General features: G+C 44.4%; 2 protein-coding genes across 2 annotated transcripts; one reads left to right on the top strand and one right to left on the bottom strand.

Annotated features, from left to right (window-relative positions):
* Window positions 1-9,570: 9,570 nt before the first annotated feature.
* On the top strand, window positions 9,571-17,016 carry LOC143362468 (uncharacterized). The gene is made up of 3 exons (XM_076802671.1): window positions 9,571-10,264; window positions 10,333-11,452; window positions 16,929-17,016. The coding sequence occupies exons 1-3, from the start codon at window positions 9,571-9,573 to the stop codon at window positions 17,014-17,016; spliced, it is 1,902 nt and encodes a 633-aa protein (XP_076658786.1).
* Window positions 17,017-19,002: 1,986 nt separating this feature from the next.
* Window positions 19,003-24,555, bottom strand: LOC143362467 (uncharacterized). Its single transcript, XM_076802670.1, has 5 exons — window positions 23,003-24,555; window positions 20,078-22,901; window positions 19,419-19,971; window positions 19,221-19,371; window positions 19,003-19,132 (listed from the first exon to the last, which is right to left on the bottom strand). Exons 1-5 carry the CDS (start codon window positions 24,553-24,555, stop codon window positions 19,003-19,005), a joined length of 5,211 nt encoding a protein of 1,736 aa, XP_076658785.1.
* Window positions 24,556-26,446: the final 1,891 nt, after the last annotated feature.

The raw sequence follows: 26,446 nt of genomic DNA, 5'->3' as shown, positions 1-26,446 counted from the left end.
ATGTTCGCAACGTTTACAACATCGCCGGTTGGCCGAGCAGTCAAGGTGTCGGACTACGGAGCGGAAACGCTGGGTTCGAATCCCGTCGAGGGTAAAGTTTTTTTTTCCATACATCATCTTTATATTTTCAATTTTTTATTACATGGTTTATTCATGTGATTTTAACAATATTTTTTTAATGTTTTAAAAATATTTAAGAAACATTTTTGAATAAAATATATGTAAATATAGTTTTAGAGTATCTATCACTTCCTCGATTCTCTAATTGTATATGATCTTCATTACGGTCCTCTCTAACATTCTTAATATTAAAATTCATTAATCTGGTTTCTAAGCCTTGCGTTTTCATAAATTAGGGAGGAAATGAGAAGAATTCTGAATAAATAACACGCAGCAAAGTATTGGTTTTTGTCCAAGTGAAAGAAAAGGGCTACATACTACCACTATTTTTAAAGTGGGGTATCAGGTACAAATAAGCCTTAGCCATTCCTCTTTATTGTAACGTACATGAGGATGTATTTCCGTTTATAGTTACTTGATTGAAAACCATCATGAAGAGGGGAGACTTTTGTATTGTCGACAGAGGTTTTCGAGATGTTACATCTCATTTAACAGGTCTTGGATTCAGAGTTCTCATGCCTGCTTTAAAAGGTAATCGTTCTCAACTTTCGACGAAAGTGTCGAATTATTCCCGAAAAGTCACGAAAATTCATTGGGTTGTAGAGGCAATGTATAGTATACCAGGTCAAAAGTACCAGCTTCTACATAAACAAGTAGACAACGAAACCTTTCCAAAAATTGGACATAATTGGAACTGCAAAACGACTCCATTTCAAACAGTATCCTCGGTAGATACTCTGGATTTTCCGGAAATGACAGAAGTAGATTTAAAAATTCTTTTCACGGAATCTTACCAATTTTCGCAAGCAATTTCTATATCTGGCGGAAATCGTGGACGAACACAATAATATAAATATTAATTTATTGCCTAATCCAAGAAAATAATATCATTAAATTCGAAGTCAAATCGGAGTAATATAAATAAAAGTTAGTTAAAAATGTTACCTCAATATTTTTTAAAAACATTTAAAAAATATTGTTAAAATCACATGAATAAACCATGTAATAAAAAATTGAAAATATAAAGATGATGTATGGAAAAAAAAACTTTACCCTCGACGGGATTCGAACCCAGCGTTTCCGCTCCGTAGTCCGACACCTTGACTGCTCGGCCAACCGGCGATGTTGTAAACGTTGCGAACATTCTGGTATATATCGCACGAAATAGAATTTATTTTTCTCTTAAAACATATTTCTGAGGTCAAACACTTACTTGTTTCAATGTAATAACGTTAAAAATGCCTTAATATATACTTGCGATAAAATCAACAAGTGTAACTTTCCTCCTAATAGCAGAAACGTCGAAAAAATTCGGTTTTTCTTGTTTTTGACAGAGACTTCCCACAACAAAAAATCTAAAAAAAATTGAGGACACTGCCTGTTATGGTACTTTATTGGGGCAGTAAACAGCTCAATAGCATGTTTTCATATTTTTGAGAAACCTGCATTTTTCCGATTTTTTTGAGGTTTTTCATTTTTTACGACCACAGTTTGCATCCAAAAAATCTGAAAAAATTCTCAAAAATCTGTCTTAGGATCCAAAATATGCCACATTTTTTTCAGAATTTTGGGAAGCATCAGAGTGCGGAAAATGCACGGAAAAGCTCAAAATCTAATTTACCCTGTAACTACCCTCACGAGCAAGATAGGGGGTTGAAATTTGGCTCAGAGGGGTTTTTCTTGGTCAGCTTTCGAATGGTTCATTAATTATTGAAAAACGTCTAAGGGCAGTTTTGACCATCTTATTCGGCTAGGCCCTTTAATGTAGGGGCAGCCTTTGTAGGATGCAGGGTGTCCGGATTCATTGCAGTTGGCACATCTGAGGGCCGCTTTGTCTTCGTGTTGGGGAATGGGGCATTTTCCGGGTTCATGAGACTGAGCACATTTGACGCACCTGAATGTCATCGCACAGTTATTGCTTGCATGTCCCAGCCGCTGGCATTTCTTGCATTGGAAGATGGCTGGGCGTCTTAGGTGCTCCCATCTAATGCGCTGATGTGCTAACGTCTTAACTTTGAAAAGGTCTGCTGGCTTGCTGTCGGATGACAGCTGAATAAGGTGGTGATAGTTGCCAGGCTGCGACTTGTTGTATGTAAATTTGGACAGTTTGGTGATTTTAACCCTTGGAATGTTAAGCTCATTCAGCTCATTCAGGATATCTTCAGGGTTAAAATCTCCTCTTATTCCTTTTATAAGAATAGATTTTGGTTTAAGTGATTTAGGGGTGAAGGTGTAATGCTGGATTTTTTCCAGTTTCAGTTTGTTTACTAGGGCTTGATGATGTTCGATCTGGCTGGTGTATATAGTGTGATTATCACTGCTAACTTCCTTGATGGTGAAATCAGCTTTGGGGATGTTGAGATATTTTGCAGTATTAATGATGGTATGGAGGTCCGTATTTATCGTGAAGATCGGAGGAGGTTTAGGTGCTTTCCTTGGGCTTGTTGCGGGAGGTGCGGTGTCCACGTGTTCCGTCTCGGGGTCGGCCAGAATCTCAAATCTGTTGGAGCTGCAACTAGGGTCCTCTGTAGGAGCATCCGAAGGGTCGCAATGGGCCTTAGCTGTCCTCTTAGGGGTAGTCCAGAGTTCGGCCGGTGTGGAAGGGTGCCCATCAGGGGACGCACTTGGGGACGCGTTATTTTCTTTCATAAATTGTTTATAAAGCCTGTCCAACTCGAGCGAGTGGAGTTTGGGGGTTTTCGGCACCCTCGGCTTAATTGTCGGGTTAGGTTCATCGTTCTCCTTGTCGGAGAAGTCAGGCGAAATGCACCGCTTGGAGCCCTGTGCTCTGTGAGACTCCATGGTGGAAGGTATCAAAGACCTGAGGCCAGAAACGGCTCAGGCCTGCCGAGGCAGGGGGGATAAATTTACACAACACCATACACACTTATCAGTAGATTTAGCACCACAGATAAAAACACTAACGAAGCTTGAAGGACGCATAAAGCACCGACCAAAAAGCAAAAAAAAACGCACGATCGCAGAGACTCTTCAAGGGCACGTCCGTCGTCCATGCAGGTCAGCGAGAGACTCCCTTGACTGCTCGGTCAACCGGCGATGTTGTAAACGTTGCGAACATTCTGGTATATATCGCACGAAATAGAATTTATATTTCTCTTAAAACATATTTCTGAGGTCAAACACTTACTTGTTTCAACGTAATAACGTTAAAAATGACTTAATATATACTTGCGATAAGATCAACAAGTGTAACTTTCCTCCTAATAGCAGAAACGTCGAAAAAAATTCGGTTTTTCTTGTCTGGACAAAAAGTGCCCACAAGAAAAAATCTAAAAAAAATTGAGGACACTGCCTGTTATGGTACTTTATTGGGGCACTAAACAGCTCAATAGCATGTTTTCATATTTTTGAGAAACCTGCATTTTTCCGATTTTTTTGAGGTTTTTCATTTTTTACGACCACAATTTGCATCCAAAAAATTTGAAAAAATTCTCAAAAATCCGCCTTAGGGTCCAAAATATGTCACGTTTTTTTCAGAATTTTGGGAAGCATCAGAGTGCGGAAAATGCACGGAAAAGCTCAAAATCTAATTTACCCTGTAACTACCCTCACGAGCAAGATAGGGGGTTGAAATTTGGCTCAGAGGGGTTTTTCTTGGTCAGCTTTCGAATGGTTCATTAATTATTGAAAATCGTCTAAGGGCAGTTTTGACCATCTTATTCGGCTAGGCCCTTTCATTTTCTGTGAGTAATTGTCAATACATATACATTATTAACTGTTGTATAGAGTAATCTGTTCTATCGAGAGATCCGTATATTACCGCAGTGAAAGGATATAGGTTTGTGTGCGTTGGACTGATAGTGGGGATGAGTCTGGAGAGTTCGTTTGGTGTAACAGAGTCGTGTGCGAGCTTCAGAGATGGCTGAGTTAATTTATATTTCGTTTGTATAGTTTGACCAGAGAAAATATGTTAGACTGAGACCAAAGTATTTGTAGGAAATTAACGGGATGTAAACAATAAAAACAATTTATTGACGACTTTACTACAATTTTTATCCGCACGGTGTCACTCTACGCTCACGATATCGCTGCTCAGCTTCGAGTGTGTCGTGTCCGCACGTTCACGCCCTTTTATCGTTCATCCCCGATCGCTCTGTCTCTTCTTCGCACGTATCCTTTCTCACTCGTATTCTGACCTTTGCATCCATTCCCAAAACCCACGCAGCCACGTACGCGCTTTTCCAATCGCTCGGTTCCAAACACTCTTCGCTTCCATTCTTTCAGCCACTCAAGATCTTCTAAACACAGTCACTCTATATCCCAAACACTGAGACTTCGGAGTTTGTTGGAATAAGACGTATCTTATTTTAGGAGGACTCAGGATAGACTTAATGCGTTCTGAGAGGTTTTTAGTACGACAACTGTTTTGGCTTTATTTGAGGGTGCTTATATATGTGGATTTTGGGCGAGAGTGGGGGTTCTTTCCCATGTCTTGACGAATGGGGAAGAACCGGGTGTTCGTATCTTATCGCGTCGGAGAAAGCGGGGTGTTCTTATCTTATTATGTCTAAAAAATAGTTAGAAGATAGAACCGGGTGTTCTTATCTTATCGCGTCGGAGAAAGTGGAGTGTTCTTTATCTAAGAAATAGTTTTTTAGATAGAACCGAGTGTTCTTATCTTATCGGAGGAAAAAGGGGCGCTTTTCCTTATCTCATATAGAAATAGTTTCAGAGGAAAAGCGGGTGGTCTTCCTAATCTTACGACCAAGTGTTCCTATATAAAATATAGGTTCTGGTTGAGATTAGGGTGTCACACGTACACAACAATGACCATTCACACTCTACATATTTAATATATATTTTTGAAGTGTTGTTTGTATTATAACAGGTATTCCTTTATTCCCTCTACCTCGTAAAATAACAGTAACCACATCTAGACTTTTGCCCGAAATTCGGCTATTTGTCCGCACTGTGCAAAGCGGTGAAAAAAAGCGTCTCTTTCTTTTCATATGCTGTCCTTCTTTGCGTTCGAAACTTCCGTCGTTCATTACACAAGTAATTATCATCGGAATTATATCATATTTGATATCGTTTTCAATGGAAAAATGCTACGAATATGTTGGTGAAAGTTCCGTAAAAAAATAATTAATAATAAAAAAGTTTATTTTTTTATTTAAACGCCTGAGACATCAAGAAGATTAAAAGATGCAAGGTAGAGACTCCTGAGCCAGCATCTTTGAGAAACAAAGGACTGTCCATCTTATAAAAGGGGAACCAACTCCTCAAAGTTAGTTCATTCCGTCATAAAAGTTTCATCCAGTTAGTTACATTCTGTCAAAGTTCATTCCGTTCTCCCAGATATAAACAGTAGTAGTCTAGTTCGGTTTTTAGTTTAAAGTTCCGCGAAGTGCCTGTAGTGCTCAACGACTCCTGTACTTGGCGAGCGAATACGAAGCGACTCCCGGCGACTCCTACACTTGCGAACGAATTCGTAGCGGCGACTCCTACACTTGCGCACAAATCCGATACCCACCGACTCGGTAATACTAATATTTTTACTGTTATTATTATTGTCATAATCGAAGTACTTGTAAGCACTCTAGTATATGCGCTATATAAACCCTGTTTGTAAAATCAAATTTTCAATATCTCATTCAGAACCATACTTTGAATGAATGAGTCATTTTGTTGCTTTCAAAATAAGAGTACAAGCTTATTTAAACGATCCTCAATTTCCCGAACCGTAGCCGGTGTATGCAGGTAGGTTCGAAACTGCGTCCTATCCCATAAAAATCATAATACGTCGCACTCGGGACGTAACAATATTATTAGAACCTTTTTTAATCGAAAAAGTAACTATTATGAAATAAATTTTTACAATAGAGTCAATAAATTCATGTGTAAAATTAAATTAAACCAAACATGAAATGATTCAAAATTTCAAAGGTCTAAAAAGAACTACGATTCATAAGTTTCTACAGTTTTATTCGATCCCTGCTTTGGTCATTGGGCGATACAACTACACACACTGTAACGCGCGCGCCAGTCTTTGACTGCTCTGTTCTCGTTACAGCATTCGAACGCGGCTCCGAAAATTATTCGAAGTCGAATAAGGGTCTCTTTATACTTGCCGGAGCCGGCGTTAGTATGAATACTACCGCGTTTTCCTGCTTCATGTTAGCCGGGACCGTCGCTGGCAACCTGAGAAGGCGCTCGAGATGCTCGCAACAAAAGCTAAGACCCGCACACAGCGGGGGTTCGCTACCTAACTCCCGAACAGTTTACTCCCCTCTACACCCCGGGGATGCCTATGCATCCGCTGAGAGCTGGGCAAGCCGTTGGGCATCCGTTTTCGGCCGCCCGACACGGGTCGCCGGCACCGGCGGCCGCCAACTGGCAGAGGCCGCGTGGCATCGGCCGCCGGTGCCACCACAGCATCCGCACACAATCCATATTCGAAGTAGAGAAAAGAATATTGTTCATCTGAGTTGTAATGTTAAGAAGTAATGGTTCAAACTATAATCTAATTTAACGATGGAACGATGAAAATCAGCTTCACAAATCAATTTTAGCATAGTTAAATTATATCTTATATCTTATAAGTGATTATATAAGTCAAAACTCCGGAGAACAAGTTTAAAATGATTAGAATTCATTGGTTTGCAAGGTGTGTTCGAAAGCTGGTGGAAATAGTGGAAAATTGGAAAAGTGGAAATATACGTATAACATTTGGTTCGCAAGCATCTACGGTTGTAAATCTTAGTACGCTAACGGTGTACAAGGTTCCGCATGTGCTGCATTCGGCTGGCTTAAAAATTACGAAAGTGCTGGGTACAATCGGAAGGATTTTTGATTTATGACGTCCATGGTCGGTAGGTCGTCGACAGGGATTTTCATACCTGGCCTTGGTCGCGTGCTTGTCGCGTCGTACGTAAGGTCTTACGACGCAACCCAAAAAAAACCATTTTAATGTCGCCATTCTTTCAGTGCCACCATTTTTGGGGAGTCTATCGTTAGATCTGCCTATGCTCATCTCCGCCGCGCCCACAGACCCAGTAGCTTGGCTTCGACGTCACACGCTACATAGTATATGTGACCGCTGTAGCCAATATCTCGACTATAGCCGAAAGTACGTGTGAAACGAGGCCTGTCCCTTGCACTCTGATCCAATCGGCCGCGCATTCGTACCTATGCTCTGACCAACGAGACCGAGGCAATGAAGCACCCAGCGTGCGTCCTTTGCTAATTGTCTTGCAAGGGTAACTTCAACTCTGTCGCACTCGAGCGCTTATGTTTACGTCTACTGTCTCGTCTCATTGGACAAGATATAGATACGCCATCGCATTCCTGCCCGGGAACCTTGCATCTAATCATCTTTAAGTCATTATGGACAAGAATTCAGAAGTTTTCCATGTACATTTTTTCGTGTCGTAAGACAAAACGATGCAATTTATGTGGAATTAATTCTTCTTATTCTACAAATTATCATGTGATTGAGTCCTGAGGATTTCTTCCACTTTCACTTGGACCACAACATATTTCAATGTCATCAAAATTCGAGACATAGTCCCCCAAAAATGATCGAATTCACAAGGCATGATCCCCTTCCTAACGTGGATACTTCCTTTAAAAAAAAAGAACTATTCTCGTTTTTACAATATATGTACAATTTAGGTTAATATATAAGGATGTGTGATGCTGTTTCACGAAGAGGCAGGAACGGTTCCTATTTCCATAATGTTGTAGAGGAGGGATACCGATAGTTTACCTAAGGAGCTGTAGAGCCCCGAGAAACCTTTTTTTTTTTTTGTGCCACGCACAGCAGGGAACTGTCAACGCGGTCTCGAAAGGCCATCTGGTAATGATCAGCCGCTTGCTCGGCCGACGGGCAACGGCGGCCGGTGGGATCGCTCTAACGCCGGGACGGCGGCGCCCGTTTTACGACAGATAATCGGTAACACGGCATTTGGACCTATAGTCCTTACGTAAAACCCTCCGGTCCCGGCAAGTATAAAGAGACCCTAAACCGCCGAATAAAGACACAGATGAAAATGAACACTTTATTCAACACTAAAGATGGTGGAATAGACGTGTGGAATAGAGATAACATAATTATTTTTGTTTGACGCGTAACAAATAATTTTTTATCTTTTATTCGCTGTTTGAAATGTCTATTTCAATAACAATTTGCCCATCTTTGCTCCTACAATTATATTATTTTATATTATATTAATTCATCCACGTGATTCTCTCTCAAACTCTATATTATTCAGAATAGTACCACAGACGAGGTATAGGATAGACCTAACATCCAATGCATTTTCGTGTCCCACGTTTGTGGGGTCACGCAACCCCATTACCATTTTCGTGTCACATCCTGTATTACCAACTGAATCTAAAATCTGCTAACAGCGTTGTTAGTGGTAGGAATTAAAATGAAAAATACCTATATATAGTCGCTGCAGTCTCCCGAATACAATAGAATATTGTTTTCTAAAACGCTTTAACGATTTCAAATACTAATTTCGACTATTATTAGTTAAACTTTATGTTGGGCATAAATAACAAATGAATGAAACTGTACGTACAATAAAGAATATGTTTAACTGCAAAATTCGAAATGTTGTTGTGCCGGACCCCTTGGAGAAGGGTTGTCGGACCCAGGTAGGAGCATCGTCCGCGGGCTGGGACCTTGGACGCATTTGGTCGCCAGGCCCAAGCTCTTCCCGAGCGCACACTTAGTCGCCGGAAATCTGTTCCTACCTGGGGTGCACATTTGGCGACCAGGTTCGGGGTTTTTCCTTGGCGTGCACATTTGGCCGCCAGCCCTTGACTTTCGCCAGGACACGGGTGGCCGGTCCAAGGACATGAACTTTCTCCAAGGGGCACGTACAGGAAAGCGACATCCCCACTCCAGAAGTTTCCTTGTTCGAGGAAAATTCCTGGAGGTACGAGGAATAGATATAAGCGCGGATTCTGACGGATGACGGAGTCAGTTGTCGTCAGTTGTCGTCAGTTGTGTCAGTTGTATCAGTTGTGTCAGTTGTGTCAGTTGTGTCAGTTGTGTCAGTTGTGTCAGTTGTGTCAGTTGTGTCAGTTGTGTCAGTTGTGTCAGTTGTGTCAGTTGTGTCAGTTGTGTCAGTTGTGTCAGTTGTGTCAGTTGTGTCAGTTGTGTCAGTTGTGTCAGTTGTGTCAGTTGTGTCAGTTGTGTCAGTTGTGTCAGTTGTGTCAGTTGTGTCAGTTGTGTCAGTTGTGTCAGTTGTTCGTAGTCGTCTATCCGAAGTTCTTGTTTCATCGTTATTTCGTTTCTTTTGTTCTTGTTACGTTGTTGAGTTTTTGTTGTCTTATTAATAAATGGTTATTGTTGTATTGGTTGAATCTTTACTTAACACTCGTACATCAAACTACCAAATTGGTGACCCCGTGTTTGTGCACGTATATTATTTTTTTTTTGTTTCTTGCGCGAATACGGTCCGTAACAAGTGAACGATGACGGATTTACGGAACAACCCGGGCAACTCTTCGGGATCTACGGGTCGTGAGACGACGTCCGCGATCGTCACAACGATGCGGATTCCGCCGTTCTGGCCGGAAAAAGTCGCATTATGGTTCAACCACCTGGAATCCCAGTTCTTGATCGGAGGGATAGTCAAGGACGAGGTGAAGTTCGGTTACGTGGTCTTGCAACTGGATTTAAAATACTCTGAAGAGGTCGAAGACATTGTTTGCAAACCTCCCGCCGAGGACAAATACGAGCAAATAAAAACCGCATTGATCAAGAGGTTGTCCGACTCAGACGGCACAAGAGTTCGTAAACTCTTGGAAGCCGAAGAAATTGGCGATAGAACTCCAACACAATTTTGGAGGCACATCAAGAAGTTGGCGGGCACCTCGGTCAATGACGAATTCCTAACCGAGATATGGAAGAACCGTCTTCCTGTCTGGACCCAGCAAGTATTGGCGCCAACTACGGAGACGTCAGGTGACGCGTTGGCTGCCATAGCAGACAAGGTCCACGAGATCCAACCTGGAAGGAACAAGCTGGCAACAGTGTTGGAGCACCAGGGAAGCAACGCGGACATGAAGATGCTCCTATCAAAAATGCAGAAAATGCAAATGCAGATTAATGCATTGTCCCATGGTCGGGACAGGGAGCGGAAGAAATTCTTCCCAAGAAGAAGGAGTTTCCCACGATCTTCCATCCGCGAGAAAAAGAAAACCGATAAATGGTTATGCAAGTACGACTTCAAGTTTGGAAAGGATGCACACCGTTGCATCAAACCCTGCAATTGGCAGGAAAACTAACGGGACCGTCGTCATCCGAGGCGGCTGCGTGCGGTGGTCCTAAGAGCGGCCGGATATTTGTAAAGGACTCAATTACGAAGTCACGTTTTCTGATAGACACTGGTGCGGACTTGTGTGTTTTCCCGCGTTCAGGTGTGGACCGGCGCGTGAAAGCAGACACGTACGAACTTTGTGCCGCAAATGGGTCGAGAATTAAAACGTATGGTACCATGGCCATGCGATTGAGTTTCTCGCTACATCGGGAGTTCCTATGGGATGTCGTGATCGCGGATGTGGAAACCCCGATCATAGCAATGGACTTCCTGTCGCATTACAATCTACTGGTGGATCCACGACATCAACGTTTGATCGACGCGACAACGTCATTGTTCGTGGCAGAAGCACCAGCACCAGGGAGCGAGCCGACAATAAGGACCATCACCGGGGATTCGATGTACCACGATCTTCTCAGGGAATATCCAGAGTTGACCCGCCCGCCGGTCTTTAGGAGAAAAGCGGTAAGACACAACGTGGTACATTATATCGAGACAACGTTGGGACCGCCGGTTTATTGTAAGCCACGACGATTGGCACCGGATCGTTTGAACAAGGTGAGAGCGGAATTTGACCTCATGCTTCGGCAAGGCATTATCCGTCCCTCCAAAAGCCCATGGGCCTCGCCGTTACACGTAGTTTTAAAAAAGGACGGGGCATTGCGTCCGTGCGGCGATTACCGGGCATTAAACGCAAGAACCGTACCGGACAGGTATACGCCTCCACACATCGAAGATTTCGGGCAGAGACTTCACGGGAAGTCAGTTTTTTCGAAAATCGATTTAGTTCGGGCGTATCACCAAATTCCTGTCGCGACGCAGGACGTGGAAAAGACTGCAATCGTGACGCCATTCGGGCTATTTGAATTTTTAGTCACGCCTTTCGGGTTGAGAAACGCGGCGCAAACGTGTCAGCGTTTCGTAGACGGAATTATACGCGATTTAGATTTTGCTTACGCGTATGTCGACGATTTCCTTATCGCATCGAATAACGACCAGGAACACGAAAAACATTTGAGAATTCTATTTGACCGGTTTTTAGAATACGGTGTCGTTATTAAGGGCCAGTTTTCCCAGGTGGCCTTGAACAGTCGATAGTACCGCTATAACGGCCACTCGAAGAAGCTAAATAGTAACATTTTCGTCCAGTATGGGGAGCTGGGTGCACTTTCCACATTCAGTGTCGAGTGGCATTTTCCGAGTATCCTCTCTGATTCGATCGCATGATCTCTGACAATAGAGGCGATCTGAGCATGCGTGGTCGACATCGTAAACGACGGCGCTGCCGTAGCTTCGTTCGAACAGCCGTGTCGCGGCACTCTCACACACCGCCAAGTCGGCCTGTACGTGTACCGATGAGACTAGCAAGGTTTCGGGAGGCGGCGATTCCTGACTCTATAATACAAAGGTGGGGCCTGTCAGTGGTCAAAAGCGGTAGACGAAGGATAAATCTAGATCGCTTGACCACCGGCAGGTTCTACTTTTGCGTTTTCGAGCAACATTTTCCATTATTCGGTCGCATGACGCCTGTCAGAGAGGCGATCTGGGCACGCGTGGCCGACATCGTAAACGACGGCGCTGCCGTAGCTTCGTTCGAACAGCCGCGTCGCGGCACACTCACACACCGCCAAGTCGGCGTGTACGTGTACCGATGAGAATAGCAAGGGTTCGGGAGGCGACGATTCCTGACTCTATAATACAAAGGTGGGGCATGTCAGTGGTCAAAAGCGGTAGACGAAGGATAAATCTAGATCGCTTGACCACCGGCAGGTCCTACTTTTGCGTTTCGAGCAACATTTTCCATTATTCGGTCGCATGACGCCTGTCAGAGAGGCGATCTGGGCACGCGTGGCCGACATCGTAAACGACGGCGCTGCCGTAGCTTCGTTCGAACAGCCGCGTCGCGGCACACTCACACACCGCCAAGTCGGCGTGTACGTGTACCGATGAGAATAGCAAGGGTTCGGGAGGCGACGATTCCTGACTCTATAATACAAAGGTGGGGCATGTCAGTGGTCAAAAGCGGTAGACGAAGGATAAATCTAGATCGCTTGACCACCGGCAGGTCCTACTTTTGCGTTTTCGAGCAACATTTTCCATTATTCGGTCGCATGACGCCTGTCAGAGAGGCGATCTGGGCACGCGTGGCCGACATCGTCAACGACGGCGCTGCCGTAGCTTCGTTCGAACAGCCGCGTCGCGGCACACTCACACACCGCCAAGTCGGCGTGTACGTGTACCGATGAGAATAGCAAGGGTTCGGGAGGCGACGATTCCTGACTCTATAATACAAAGGTGGGGCATGTCAGTGGTCAAAAGCGGTAGACGAAGGATAAATCTAGATCGCTTGACCACCGGCAGGTCCTACTTTTGCGTTTTCGAGCAACATTTTCCATTATTCGGTCGCATGCTGCCTGCCGTAGCTTCGTTCGAACAGCCGTGCCTCGGCACACTCACACACCGCCAGGTCGGCTCGCTCGCACGAACTTGTCCGATTCTTTCCGAACCCGCCGGACAAAGTCGAGCAGGCAGCCCGAAACTCTCGGGTAGCCCGAAATGCTCGGGCCTCCCGAAACTCTCGAGTAGCCCGATGTGTCATGAAGTATCGCACGCCCGAATCGAGCCCGCCCGACTGTCTGCGACCCGACCCGAATCCGAATATCGGGCGGTGCACATGCCTACTTGTTACACAAGTAAATATCATCGGAATTATATCATATTTGGTTTAAAATTAATCAGAAAAATGCCACGAATATGTTGGTAAAAGTTTCATAAAAAAATAACGAAAAATAAAGAAGTTTTGTAATTGGATTAGTAGTGGTCGTCTGATCTCACACCGATATAGCCGACAATGTGTGGCCCACTCCTCGGCGACGACGGTTCTCGAGTTTCTCTGTCCGCTTTGCCAACTCGACGAATAAACGACGACGGCGTCCGACGAGGACTGACGAGCGCCGAACGTCGAAGACCGAGCGACCGACCAACAGCCTACATTGTAAGCAGATGAAGAATCGAGCATTATTGGCAATTTATGCTTTTATGTTTTTAATCAGAACAATATTGTTAATACGAATAAGTTGTAGAGCTTACCCCGATCAAAATGAGTCGAAACACGACATCATTTGGACTGTTTTTAATGAGATTGTAATTTTTATCGTAACATTACGTATCAATGAAACTTGTTCGATTACACTCGAATTTGCCCTCATTTTTATCGGGAATATCCCCTCCATTCGCTCGTCACAATTTTATGAAGATATATTGAAAAATCTAAAAGTTTATTCGTGAGCGATTCTCCATCCGCTTACATTGTATGTCGTTTGTCAGTCGCTGGGTCTTCGACGTTCGGCGCTTGGCAAAAGTTATTCGCAGATTTATTCGAAGCCTTCGAATAAAAGATACAGATAAAAGATGAAAAAATTATTCGAAGTTCGAATAAATCCGCTACGAATAAAAAAAATTATCTTTATTCGTCAGATAAATTCTCGTCGAATAAAGATACTTTCTTTATTCGAACCTTCGAATAAGGAATATAAAGGCTATAGCCGGTTTTGGGGGCCAAATCGGCCCCGGAAGGGATTTTATTCCAATTTGCGACATTCGATAGCCTACCAAAAAAGATACCTTTCAGCCAAGTTTTAGCCCTATAGCTCATCTGTAAGGGTAGTTATAGAGGAAAAACGAAAATCCAGTTTTTGGCCCATTTTCCCCATTTAATGACAATTTAAAATTCTGAAAAAATCTCACACATGTCGGACACCAAACCACATACTTTGAGTCGTTTTCAGATTTTTCCGTTGCAAACTCTGGCTGTAAAAATCGAAAAACACGAAAAAAATCGAAAAAATGCAGATTTCATATGGAAATCTAAGAGCAACTAGAATAAAATTAATTTAGCAATAAGATATTGTCCTAAGTATTCTGCTCAATTTTTTTCAAATTCCTGCGTTTGGTGCCTCATAGTAGGAAAAAATAAAAACCACTTTTTTTATTATATAATATTAAATGTAATAATATATTATGTAATATTAAACATCCCTAAGTTCGGAGAAACATCGTGCAAACTTTAAAAATTGCGTAGTACAAAAAACGATAATTATACTATGCAGGATATATCCCAGTATTTCGAAGATACTTTCAACGGCACCGCTTGGTGCAGTAGCTATGGTCTCCGACTGCGGAACCGCTGAAGACTTTTTGGACCAGGTTCTAATCCCGCCCCGGGCCAATTTTTTTTTCTCTTTAATCAGATGTTTTTTCTATTTCTAGCCGTATGATTGTTGTTACGCTATTGTAAAAACATTTTTTAACTATGTTTAAACTATTTTTTAATAATTTTCCGGAAAAATATTTTTGGAGTACTTTCAACCTTTAGTCATCTATGGGCTGTATTACTTATCTAATTTTTATTTAGATAAATATTTTGCCCAACTCTGCCATTTTGCATTATCGAGCAATGAATCGCCGCAACCCGGACCCTTGCGATTCTCGTAGGTACACGTACGCGCCGACCTGGCGGTGTGTGAGTGTGCCGAGGCACGGCTGTTCGAACGAAGCTACGGCAGGCATCATGCGACCGAATAATGGAAAATGTTGCTCGAAAACGCAAAAGTAGGACCTGCCAGTGGTCAAGCGATCTAGATTTATCCTTCATCTACCGCTTTTGACAACTGACAGGCCCCACCTTTGTATTATAGAGTCAGGAATCGCCGCCTCCCGAACCCTTGCTAGTCTCATCGGTACACGTACAGGCCGACTTGGCGGTGTGTGAGAGTGCCGCGACACGGCTGTTCGAACGAAGCTACGGCAGCGCCGTCGTTTACGATGTCGGCCACGCGTGCCCAGATCGCCTCTCTGACAGGCGTCATGCGACCGAATAATGGAAAATGTTGCTCGAAAACGCAAAAGTAGGACCTGCCGGTGGTCAAGCGATCTAGATTTATCCTTCGTCTACCGCTTTTGACCAATGACATGCCCCACCTTTGTATTATAGAGTCAGGAATCGCGGCCTCCCGAAACCTTGCTATTCTCATCGCGGCACGGCTGTTCGAACGAAGCTACGGCAGGCATCATGCGACCGAATAATGGAAAATGTTGCTCGAAAACGCAAAAGTAGGACCTGCCAGTGGTCAAGCGATCTAGATTTATCCTTCATCTACCGCTTTTGACAACTGACAGGCCCCACCTTTGTATTATAGAGTCAGGAATCGCCGCCTCCCGAACCCTTGCTAGTCTCATCGGTACACGTACAGGCCGACTTGGCGGTGTGTGAGAGTGCCGCGACACGGCTGTTCGAACGAAGCTACGGCAGCGCCGTCGTTTACGATGTCGGCCACGCGTGCCCAGATCGCCTCTCTGACAGGCGTCATGCGACCGAATAATGGAAAATGTTGCTCGAAAACGCAAAAGTAGGACCTGCCGGTGGTCAAGCGATCTAGATTTATCCTTCATCTACCGCTTTTGACAACTGACAGGCCCCACCTTTGTATTATAGAGTCAGGAATCGCCGCCTCCCGAACCCTTGCTAGTCTCATCGGTACACGTACAGGCCGACTTGGCGGTGTGTGAGAGTGCCGCGACACGGCTGTTCGAACGAAGCTACGGCAGCGCCGTCGTTTACGATGTCGGCCACGCGTGCCCAGATCGCCTCTCTGACAGGCGTCATGCGACCGAATAATGGAAAATGTTGCTCGAAAACGCAAAAGTAGGACCTGCCGGTGGTCAAGCGATCTAGATTTATCCTTCGTCTACCGCTTTTGACCAATGACATGCCCCACCTTTGTATTTGGCTGTTCGAACGAAGCTACGGCAGCGCCGTTGTTTACGATGTCGGCCACGCGTGCTCAGATAGCCTCTCTGACAGGCATCATGCGACAATGATCGGAAACAGAATACAGCGCTCGTAGCGAAAAATGCCGGAACTATATTTAATTGAAATAATAGGTGCGGGATGGTTTTCGGGGGCCACGATTCCTGTGTTTAATACGTAATTATACAATACAATAAAGGTTGCATTGACATTGTATATGTCACTGCTAGGTCGCTTGAGTCCAACGGTCTCCATAAGAACCCGGTTATTTAAGAAAATTGTCCTTATGTGCAAATTTTGCCGAATTTTGCAAATTACGCCTAGAAAACGCAAAAGTAGGACCTGCCGGTAGTCAAGCGACCTAGATTTATCTTTTATCTAACGCTTTTCACCCTTGAAAAGCCCGATCTTTGCATTATCGGGCCATAAATCGTGGCCTCCCGAACCCTTGCAACCTTGTACGATCTAGCGTTGTGTGCAGCAAACCATGGCACACGCACACGGCACGCACACGGCACACACACTGTCATTTGAGCTTCTCCTATGCGGCCGTTCGTAGCGTGACGATCGCTAGGAAGCTTCTCCTAGTTCCTGTTAGGAGCGTGGCGACTCAAGGCCACGTAGGAAAACTGGCCCTTAACCCGGGAAAATGCATTTTCGGGGTTGAGGAAATTTCATTCCTGGGATATTCGGTGAATAAGGAAGGCGTCAAACCGATGGCTGAACGGGTCGATAACATTAATAAATTCCCGCGTCCGCAAACAATTAAGGAGTTACGTAGATTCCTAGGTATGATTAACTTCTATCGCCGTTTCATACCTGTTGGGATATTCCGGGATCATGTTGATTAGTAATACTTGTTAACTTTTGGTAACTTATATATATTTTGACAGGAATGAACAATTATAATACTATTTCTACTCTTATATTCGAACACAAGAAAACGACTCTCTCTTACTTCTACGCTCTTCCTTCTTCTCCCTGATACATACATACTTCCACACTCATACTCCTAGATTACATATATTCCAACACGCCTCTTTAAATTTATAATCTCGATCTCTACATATTGAACTGTGTTTCGGTTATACATGAACTCTTGATTTTTGTTACAATAGTATTCATAAACATTACTCGGGTTTTAAACTTTATTTTCAAATTAATCTCAGCGCTGTCCTATTTCTCAAAAATTTAGTTTTATCTAAGCTTTTTATTAACATATCTGTCAAATTCAATTGTGTATCGATTTTTATAATATCAATTATACCACTTTCATCATTTTCATTTATGTAATGATACTGTACTTCAATAAGCTTGGATGTTTTCGTAAAGTTTCCAAACTTCGCAATCGCTATTGCACCTGAATTGTCTTCATACATTTTTACTGCTTTATCGAATTTTACATTAAATGACTCATTTAACAAATTTCTTATAAATATTATTTGTGTCACTGCTTCTGACATAGCAGTATATTCTGCAAAGGTTGAGCATTTAGTTACAGTACTCTGTTTATGTGTTCTCCAATAGATTAGATTTCCATACACTCTAATTATAAACCCTGTCGTAGATTTTCAGGAGTCAGAAGAAGGACTCAAGCGCATATAATTCCATAACGCTATTTCCGAGCGCTTCAAGTACCTACAACTCGAAACTTCAAACTGTTATATCTCATCATGCAAGTATCTGACAAAAAAATGTTTCAGACAAAATTGACTTGTTTTTTCCGGTAGAATCTAAATATGTAACATTTTATAGGGGGTTCCATTTAAAATTACAAAGGTACCTCCCCTCCCCCGTTAAAGGGGAAGGGAGGCCACTTCACGTTTATGTAGTCAGAAAGGCCCTTCAGTTCCATGCAATTTAAGACTAAGAACTTTAAAATCGATGGCATAGTTTTCGAGATATTGAGCTGTTCAGAGTTATGTGGGCGACCCTGTATAGTAATTCACCTATCAGATTTCTGTATTTTATGTTTTCATCTATTTCACTAGCTTGCGTTAATCTCAAGTTTGTTTCCATTGGAGTATCATATAACTTGGCATTTTCTAAATTGTATTTTGCAGCTAATGCTTCAATGTAGTGTGATTGGCTTAATGTCATTTTACGTCTATCATCACTATAATCAATATCTATTCCTATATAGCTTCCTATTTTTCCTAAATCCTTCATTGAAAATCTTGCCATCAGGCTTGATTTTGTTTCATTTATTTTGTTTTTATCGTTACTACTTATTAACAAATCATCCACGAAGACTAATATATATATTGGATCCTTATTTATATTATTTATATATAGGCAATAATCATAATTACTTCTTATAAAGTTCATCTCCTCTACTGTTGCGAATTATTAAATTGCCTAGTAATTGAATACTGGAAGTGGCTGGAGTCGTTCCAGTCCACTCCGTGCTATGCCGATCGGGAGCGGAAAACACAACGTGGTTGGAAAAACGTGAGGTCGGAGAAACAGCCGTACACCGAAAAGGAACACGTCCTCGTTTTGATAACTAAGTCAGAATGGTAGTTTAATTCTCCCTTACGGGACGTCCTTACACAATACACGTTGCACGACTTTGTCCGGCGGCGTTATACTTGCCGAAAAACGGGCAGGAGGCAAAAGACGGCGCGTGCACGTGGCTAAAAACGGAGAAGAACCACCGGAAATCTTCCTTGACGCGAGAAGATTGAGAGTGGGGAGGGCGGATGACGGCGCGACACCACACGTGAACGCGTTAATCCTGCTAATTAGCGACAGGTAAACTGTATCGTGTCGCACTCATAGATAGCGCGACAGGTACCAACTAGGCGTCTCAATTAAATAGCGCATATAGTGTTTGGGGGAACCGTCATCCGTCTCCTTGCCGGAATTCGTGCAGAATTCCGAACATACCGCCTGCCTCGTTCCCCTGGAACGAAAACAATGCAACCAACGCGCTAGATAAGACTTAAAATTAATACAATAATACGCGGTCGGGACCGCCCGCCGTGACAAGCCACGGCTCTTCAAGGGACGGCCGTCGTTGGAGACGTACAACTAATAATAACAAAGCTACAGCTAAGAGTATTGTACTCGACTGCAAGGCGTGAGCGGAGAGGCACTGTCGGTAGCTTCGACTGGCAACCGGACCAGCTGCGTAATAGGACGCTTTAAAAGGCCCAACGCCGTCCGTAGGGTTACGACTCGCACCAAACCGTCTTGACCGGGATGACACTCGACCACACGAGCAAGCTTCCACTTGGTCGGTGGTAGGTTTGGTTGACGGAGGATGACCAAACTACCCGATCGAAAATTCGGTACCCTTTTATTCCACTTGCCGCGCTGTTGCAAGTGGTGCAAGTATTCGTCGCGCCAGCGTCGCCAAAAATGCTCGAGCATATGTTGGACGCGCTTCCATCGTGTCAAAAGGTTTGGCTGGGCATCGTGAGCGGACCTTTCCGGGAGCGCGAGAAGAGGGCATCCTACGAGAAAGTGTCCCGGCGTTAGGTAATCGAGATCGTCTGGATCGTCGGAAATCGGCGCGAGCGGTCGCGAGTTTAGACACGCCTCGATTTGGCACAAGAGTGTAGAGAACTCCTCGTAAGTCAGGGTCTGATCTCCTAGTACGCGTTTCAGGTGACCTTTGACGCTCTTAACACCCGCTTCCCAAATTCCTCCAAAATGAGGAGCGCCGGGCGGAATAAAACGCCAAGAGATCGAATCGATACTCGTATCTTCGCGGAACTCGGTAGACTTCCCTGGCCGCACCTACGAAGGTAGTACCATTATCGCTGAATATTGTAGCTGGTAATCCGCGGCGTGAGACAAAACGTTTAAGAGCGGCCGAAAACGCGGGGGCGGAATAGTCGCTGACCAGTTCAAGGTGTATTGCGCGTGAGGAAAGACATATGAACAAGGCGAGGTAGGCCTTGTGAGCCTTGTGGCCTCTACCCTTGGTTGTTCGCACTAGATACGGGCCCGCGTAGTCCACGCCGGTATTGGTGAATGAGCGGGTCGGACTGACCCTCTCGGGTGGTAGATCGCCCATAAGTTGTTGCGGTGTCGCGGCACGTTGGCGGACGCACGTCACGCACTGCCTGACGGCAGTTTTCACTAATTTTCGAGCCGAGATCATCCAGAACTCCCGACGAAGCATTTCCAGAGTCAGCTGAGTACCGGCGTGTAAACAGCGTGCATGACAATGCCTGCATACCAGCTCGAAAACGCGATGCTGTGGGAGCACCATCGGGTGTCGCGCAGTGTCCGATAATGGAGCGTGACGCAGCCTTCTTCCTACACGAATAATTCCGTGCTCATGGAGGATGGGATTTAGACGCCGGAGAGGACTAGCCCGAGGGATAGGCACGCCCTTCCGGAGGGCCTTGAGTTCAGCGGCATAGAAAGCGGTCTGTAGACATTTCGCCCAGAACTCTTTTGCGATGTCGCAGTAGCTACGCGTTGTTCCGCGGCGTTGCAAGCGATCGCGGAAGCGAAAAATGATACCGGTAATGCGCAACAACTTTGACCAGGACGACACGATGTCTGGTAGTTTCGCGAGCGGAGGTGGCGGAGGGTCCGCTAGCTCGGCCTGAACAAAATGTAATCTTCGCTCCGGAAGTGGAACCGAAGAGTCTTGGATGGGCGTTATGGGCCACACAGCGGACGGGGACTGCAACCAAGCAGGCCCATTCCACCAAAGACTATGGTCCCGTAACTCCGTGGGTGTGAGACCCCGTGAAGCACAATCCGCCGGATTGTCTTGGGACATAACGTAATGCCATTTCGCGTTGGGCAGGTTGGAGTGAACCTCAGCTACCCTGTTAGCCACGAAAGTTTGCCATGTGGCCGGATGTTTGCTAAGCCACGCGAGGGTAACCGTGGAGTCGCTCCATGCGTGGACGGGAGCACTCTGCAGGTCGAGGTCGACAATCACGCGCTTCATGAGTCGCGAAAGTAATACCGCGGCGGATAATTCGAGGCGCGGTACACTCAACGTTTTCACGGGAGACACCTTTGACTTTGTCGCAAGGATGATAACTTTGACCGGTCCGACTCGACCGGTTAACCGTAAATAGACGACGGCGGCGTAGGCGCGCGTAGAAGCGTCCGCGAAACCATGGAGTTCACACTCCTCTCCGTGGTCACGGATTCCCAACCATCGGGGTACAAGAAGGTGTTGCACATCGGGTAGAGAGGTGGTAAACGACGACCATTGAGCGGCTAGCTCCTCGGGCAACGCGTCATCCCAGTCAATTCCGGACAACCAAAGGTCCTGCATGAGGATTTTTGCCTGGATCACTGTAGGAGTGATCCAACCGAGAGGGTCGTACAGGCGTGCGATGAGCGAAAGCACATTTCGTTTCGTAGGCGCGCGCGGCGGATGCGATGAAAAGGAGAAGCGAAATACGTCTTGCACCGGATGCCACGATATTCCGAGAACCTTTTGTTGATCCGCATTCGATGGATCGTTAACGATAGGATGGGCTTCATTAGCAGAACGGTCACCCTGAAAGAGCGTAGCGCAGTTGCTGGCCCACTTGTGCAAAGTGAAGCCTCCTTTCTGCATGAGCGCAATCAGTTCGTCACGAATCTCTTTCGCGGTCGACGCGGAGAACGCACCAAAAAACGCATCGTCAACGTAAAAATTACGGCGAACTATCCGCTGAGCGCGCGGGAACTTAGCACCCTCATCTTCCGCGAGTTGTAAAAGTACGCGGTTTGCGAGTAATGGAGCGCAAGCAGTTCCATAAGTCACGGTAGCTAAACGATAGTGTGTCGGTTCCGTTTGAGGTGAGGAGCACCACAAAATTCGTTGATAGTCCTGATCTTCCATACTAACACGAATCTGTCTAAACATTTTCTGAAGATCAGCCTTATAAACATATGGGTGGATACGCCACGCGGTAACGATGGAGCTAATGTCCGCTTGTAACTTCGGCCCCGTTAATAAGTGATCATTTAAAGTCGTGGTGTTGGATGTTGGACTAGACGCGTTAAATACTACCCGAGGTTTTGTCGTGCTGCTCGATTCTTTTATCACCGGATGATGAGGAAGGTATACCGGGAATGTAATCGCCGACGATGCCGGTGCGTTGTACATGTGACCGAGTTGTATGTACTCAGACATGAAATCGGTATATTGTTCGCGGAGCTCGGCATTACGGTCTAAACGACGGGACACTTTGCTCATCAATACGCGAGCCCGGGATAACGACTCTCCTACCTCTACCGGAGGTTCTTCCTTGAACGGTAGTCGCACGACGTACCGACCGTCGGAAGCGCGAGAGTGGGTGCGGACGAAGTGTTCTTCGCACTTCTGATCCTCCTCGGACAATGGAAAAGACGCGGTGAGTTCCTCAACCTCCCAAAAACGCGTGAGAGCTTTATGGAGGTTTTGCAGTAAAGGAGACGGCTCCGCGGCGGTAAGGCAGTGCGATAACGTGACGTTCGGCGGGGTTCGACTATTCGAGTGTTTATCGCACAAGGAACCGGACAATACCCAGCCAAAGAGCGTTAATTGAGCCGTCGGAGCTCCAGGGGGTCCCTGACGAAGACCTTCGCGAAGTAGAGACCCGTAATAATCAGCGCCAATAATCAGCGAAATCGGTTCGCTACCGGACGGATTCAGATCTGCCAGGGTAAGATCTTTTAAGTGCGGGCAACCCGAAGGATTGAGCGGTACGCGGGCCCGGTACGAGCTCAAACGCGGCAAACAAGCGCGGAAACCGTAATCGTCGGTGTTCCGTCGGGAACAGCCCGTAAAATAAGATCCACGCGGGATCGCGCTATGCCAACAAACGATTCGCCAACTCCGCTCACCCTTGTCGCAGTAGAGTGTCGTTTGGTCCTCAGTGCTTGAGCAAGCTCGCAGGACACAAACGTGGCTTCCGCACCCTGATCAAGTAGGGCACGGACGCGTAACCGCCTGCCATTCGACGCCTCCACCGTAACTATAGCTGTAGCAAAAAATACATGTTGTTTGGTTAACGCATGTTCCCGCAGGCAATTAATATTTACGGAAGAAGCGGATTTTACTTCGAGTTCCGTAGCGGGGGATGCGGGAGTCGACGTAGCGGCGATGTCGGCAGTTGAAGCGGTAGCGCTGTCTTGTCCGGAGTCTCTGGCAGCGTCCAAGTGCTGATGCAGTAGCGTGTGATGGCGTTGGTCGCATTTCTGGCAGCTGTGCACCGATGGACACGTAGTGGGAAGATGTCCAATGCGAAGACAGTTGAAGCATCTTCGCTGTGACCGTAGAAGCTCCTTCCGTTGAGCGACATTGAGTCTCTTTTTAAAACATGTGTTTATACGGTGTCGACTGCCGCAAGGACATACCGTTTCGGCAGCGGACGACGTCGAGTGCGCGTGTACTGACGTCTTCACGGTTTTGTTCCCCGTGGATGAGTGGGGAGAGGCGCGAGAATTTAGGTTCGGAGCAAGCTGAATAATTTCTAACGAGCGAATTCGCGCGACTAGGAACTTATCGAGAGAAGCGTACGTCGGATAAGCGGTACTTTCACCCTGGGTCATTTCCCATTCGCGGAGGGAAAGCTTATCCAACTTCCGTGACATCAAATGGACGATTAAATGGTCCCATTTATCGGTAGAGCACCCCAGATTTTTTAAGACGCTCAATACCTGGTGGGTTACGTCACGGAGTGATTTCAAGGCTTGGAAATTATCGTTGGTAACCGGTGAGAGGTCAAACAAGGCAGACAATTGGGTTTGAATTAAGATGCGCTTGTTGTCGTATCTCTCGACCAATAATTTCCACGCCGACTCGGAATTGGCCGCGGCACCCGTCACGTGTTGTAGGAGTTGGCTAGCTTCGCCCTCTAAGGTCGACTTCAAATAATGTAGCCGTTGTACGTGCGTTAGAGCGGCGTTCGAATGAATCAACGATTCGTAAAGGTCCTTAAAACTTAAACAATCTTTAAATTGACCCGAAAATTTCGGTAAGTCAATTCGCGGGGTCTTAATAGCCGCAGGAGCGACTGCCGTTTTTGGAGACTCGTCCGAAGGAGCCGACGTTTCCGAAGGGTCATGCGTTACCTTAAAACCAGCTATCTGACCGTTAAAATAGACGTACGCCTCGTAGTAGAGTTCTTCGGCGACGCTGAACTCCGCAGCGGTGAAGTAGCTTTCCTTAGCCTGCAGCTCCTCGGAAGCGATTTGATGTAGACGAGTGTGGAGCTTCGTGCAGAGATTCCACTTCTCCTGCAGAAGGCGAAGTCGTCCCGTGGCGATAGCGACGTTCTGCTTGGCCTTTCCAATCTTCTTATAATTAGTCATAACCCGACTTAATGTGCCGATGGCCAGTCGTTGTTCGACGAGAAGATCCTCGAGGTCATCCATGTCCACAGATTTCTCGGGAAATCGAACAGCGAAACTCACGACACTCGATTGATTGAAGCGCTCGTACAGGAGACTTCGGTAACGAAGATCCCGCGCGTTAAGCCTCTGAAGGCCCGACCGTTACTCTCACGTTTTCGCGTGGTCGCGACGAATGTGAAGTAGGGCTGTTACTTTGCTTCGAAGGTCGAAGATTTCGAAGCTTCGAAGCTTCGATTGCAGAAAATTCGAAGGTGATGAAAATCGAAGGATCGAAACTTCGACACTTCGAAACTTCGAACCTTCCATTCGTTTCCAGTTAACGGATAAAAGGAATAAATTTTCATAATTTGTTTCTATATTCACCATCTGAATTATTTCAATAATTTATTGTTAAGATAATATATTTATTATTTGAATTATCATTTCGATAGTTCACTGATAAAATAATTGTTTAAATAAATAAATTTTTACAATTTGTTTCTATATTCATTATTTGAATTGTTATTTCAATTATTTATTGTTAAAATAACTTATTAAATAAATAAATTTTCACAATATGTTTCTATATTCATTATTTGAATTATTTCAATAATTTATTGTTCAAATAACTGTTTAGACAATGTACACGTATTTACATAATTAATATAGGAATACATTTCTATAGAGTATAAAAATTTATAATCTACGGAAATATTTATAATCTATAGAAATGTGTTTCTATATTCATTATGTAAATACTTGTACATTCTTTAAATAATTATTTTAACAATGAAATATTGAAATAATTCACATAATGTATGTAGAAACAAAATTTGAAAATTTATTCATTTAAACCATAATTTAAACAATAAATAATTGAAATAACAATTCAAATAATGAATATAGAAACAAATTGTAACAATTTATTTATTTAAACAATTATTTCATCAGTGAACTATCGAAATGATAATTCAAATAATAAATATATTATCTTAACAATAAATTATTGAAATAATTCAGATGGTGAATATAGAAACAAATTATGAAAATTTACTCCTTTTATCCGTTAACTGGAAACGAATCGAAGGTTCGAAGTTTGGAAGTGTCGAAGTTTCGAAGGTTCGAAGGTGCGAATGTTCGATTTTCATCACCTTCGAAGGTCCCTTCGTTCCTTCGAATCCTTCGAAGCTTCGAAGTGTCGAAGCTTCGGAAAAGTAACAGCCCTAATGTGAAGTTCCGTTCCGCAGAAATCCGGCTCGAAGGACCAAAGGCTATAGCCGGTTTTGGGGGCCAAATCGGCCCCGGAAAGGATTTTATTCCAATTTGCGCCATTCGATAGCCTACCATAAAAGATACCTTTCAGCCAAGTTTTAGCCCTATAGCTCATCTGTAAGGGTAGTTATAGAGGAAAAACGAAAATCCAGTTTTTGGCCCATTTTCCCCATTTAATGACAATTTAAAATTCTGAAAAAAATCTGACACATGTCGGACACCAAACCACATACTTTGAGTCGTTTTCAGATTTTTCCGTTGCAAACTCTGGCTGTAAAAATCGAAAAACACGAAAAAAATCGAAAAAATGCAGATTTCATATGGAAATCTAAGAGCGACTAGAATATAATTAATTTAGCAATAAGATATTGTCCTAAGTATTATGTTCAATTTTTTTCAAATTCCTGCGTTTGGTGCGTCATAGTAGAAAAAAATAAAAACCACTTTTTTCGGCGTTTTTTCCGTGAAAAACTAAGTTATAATTATCGTAAAAATATATTATATAATATTAAACATCCCTAAGTTCGGAGAAACATCGTGCAGATTTTAAAAATTGCGTAGTACAAAAATGACAATTATACTATCCGGCTATACGTTTGTCCGCTTTATTACGGCGCCAATGGTATATTATGGGAGTATTGTTGTGGTCTTGTATTAGTCC

This window comes from Halictus rubicundus, chromosome 17 (assembly GCF_050948215.1).
Source record: "Halictus rubicundus isolate RS-2024b chromosome 17, iyHalRubi1_principal, whole genome shotgun sequence".
Taxonomy (NCBI): Eukaryota; Metazoa; Arthropoda; class Insecta; order Hymenoptera; family Halictidae; genus Halictus; species Halictus rubicundus.
The sequence above is the reverse complement of the archived record's forward strand: the minus strand, read 5'-3'. Positions and strand labels throughout refer to the sequence as shown.

What these genes read in the sequence shown, in the direction of transcription:
- LOC143362468 (XM_076802671.1), top strand. Translation starts at nt 9,571, where the DNA reads ATGACGGATTTACGGAACAACCCGGGCAACTCTTCGGGATCTACGGGT. An exon ending in ATTCTTCCCAAGAAGAAGGA is followed by an intron (nt 10,265 to 10,332) that starts GTTTCCCACGAT and finishes TACGACTTCAAG; the next exon opens with TTTGGAAAGGATGCACACCG. An exon ending in TTGAGAATTCTATTTGACCG is followed by an intron (nt 11,453 to 16,928) that starts GTTTTTAGAATA and finishes TCGGTGAATAAG; the next exon opens with GAAGGCGTCAAACCGATGGC.
- LOC143362467 (XM_076802670.1), bottom strand. Translation starts at nt 24,555, where the DNA reads ATGGATGACCTCGAGGATCTTCTCGTCGAACAACGACTGGCCATCGGC. An exon ending in GTGAGCGGAGTTGGCGAATC is followed by an intron (nt 22,902 to 23,002) that starts GTTTGTTGGCAT and finishes GCCGCGTTTGAG; the next exon opens with CTCGTACCGGGCCCGCGTAC. An exon ending in GTGTCATCCCGGTCAAGACG is followed by an intron (nt 19,372 to 19,418) that starts GTTTGGTGCGAG and finishes GGCCTTTTAAAG; the next exon opens with CGTCCTATTACGCAGCTGGT.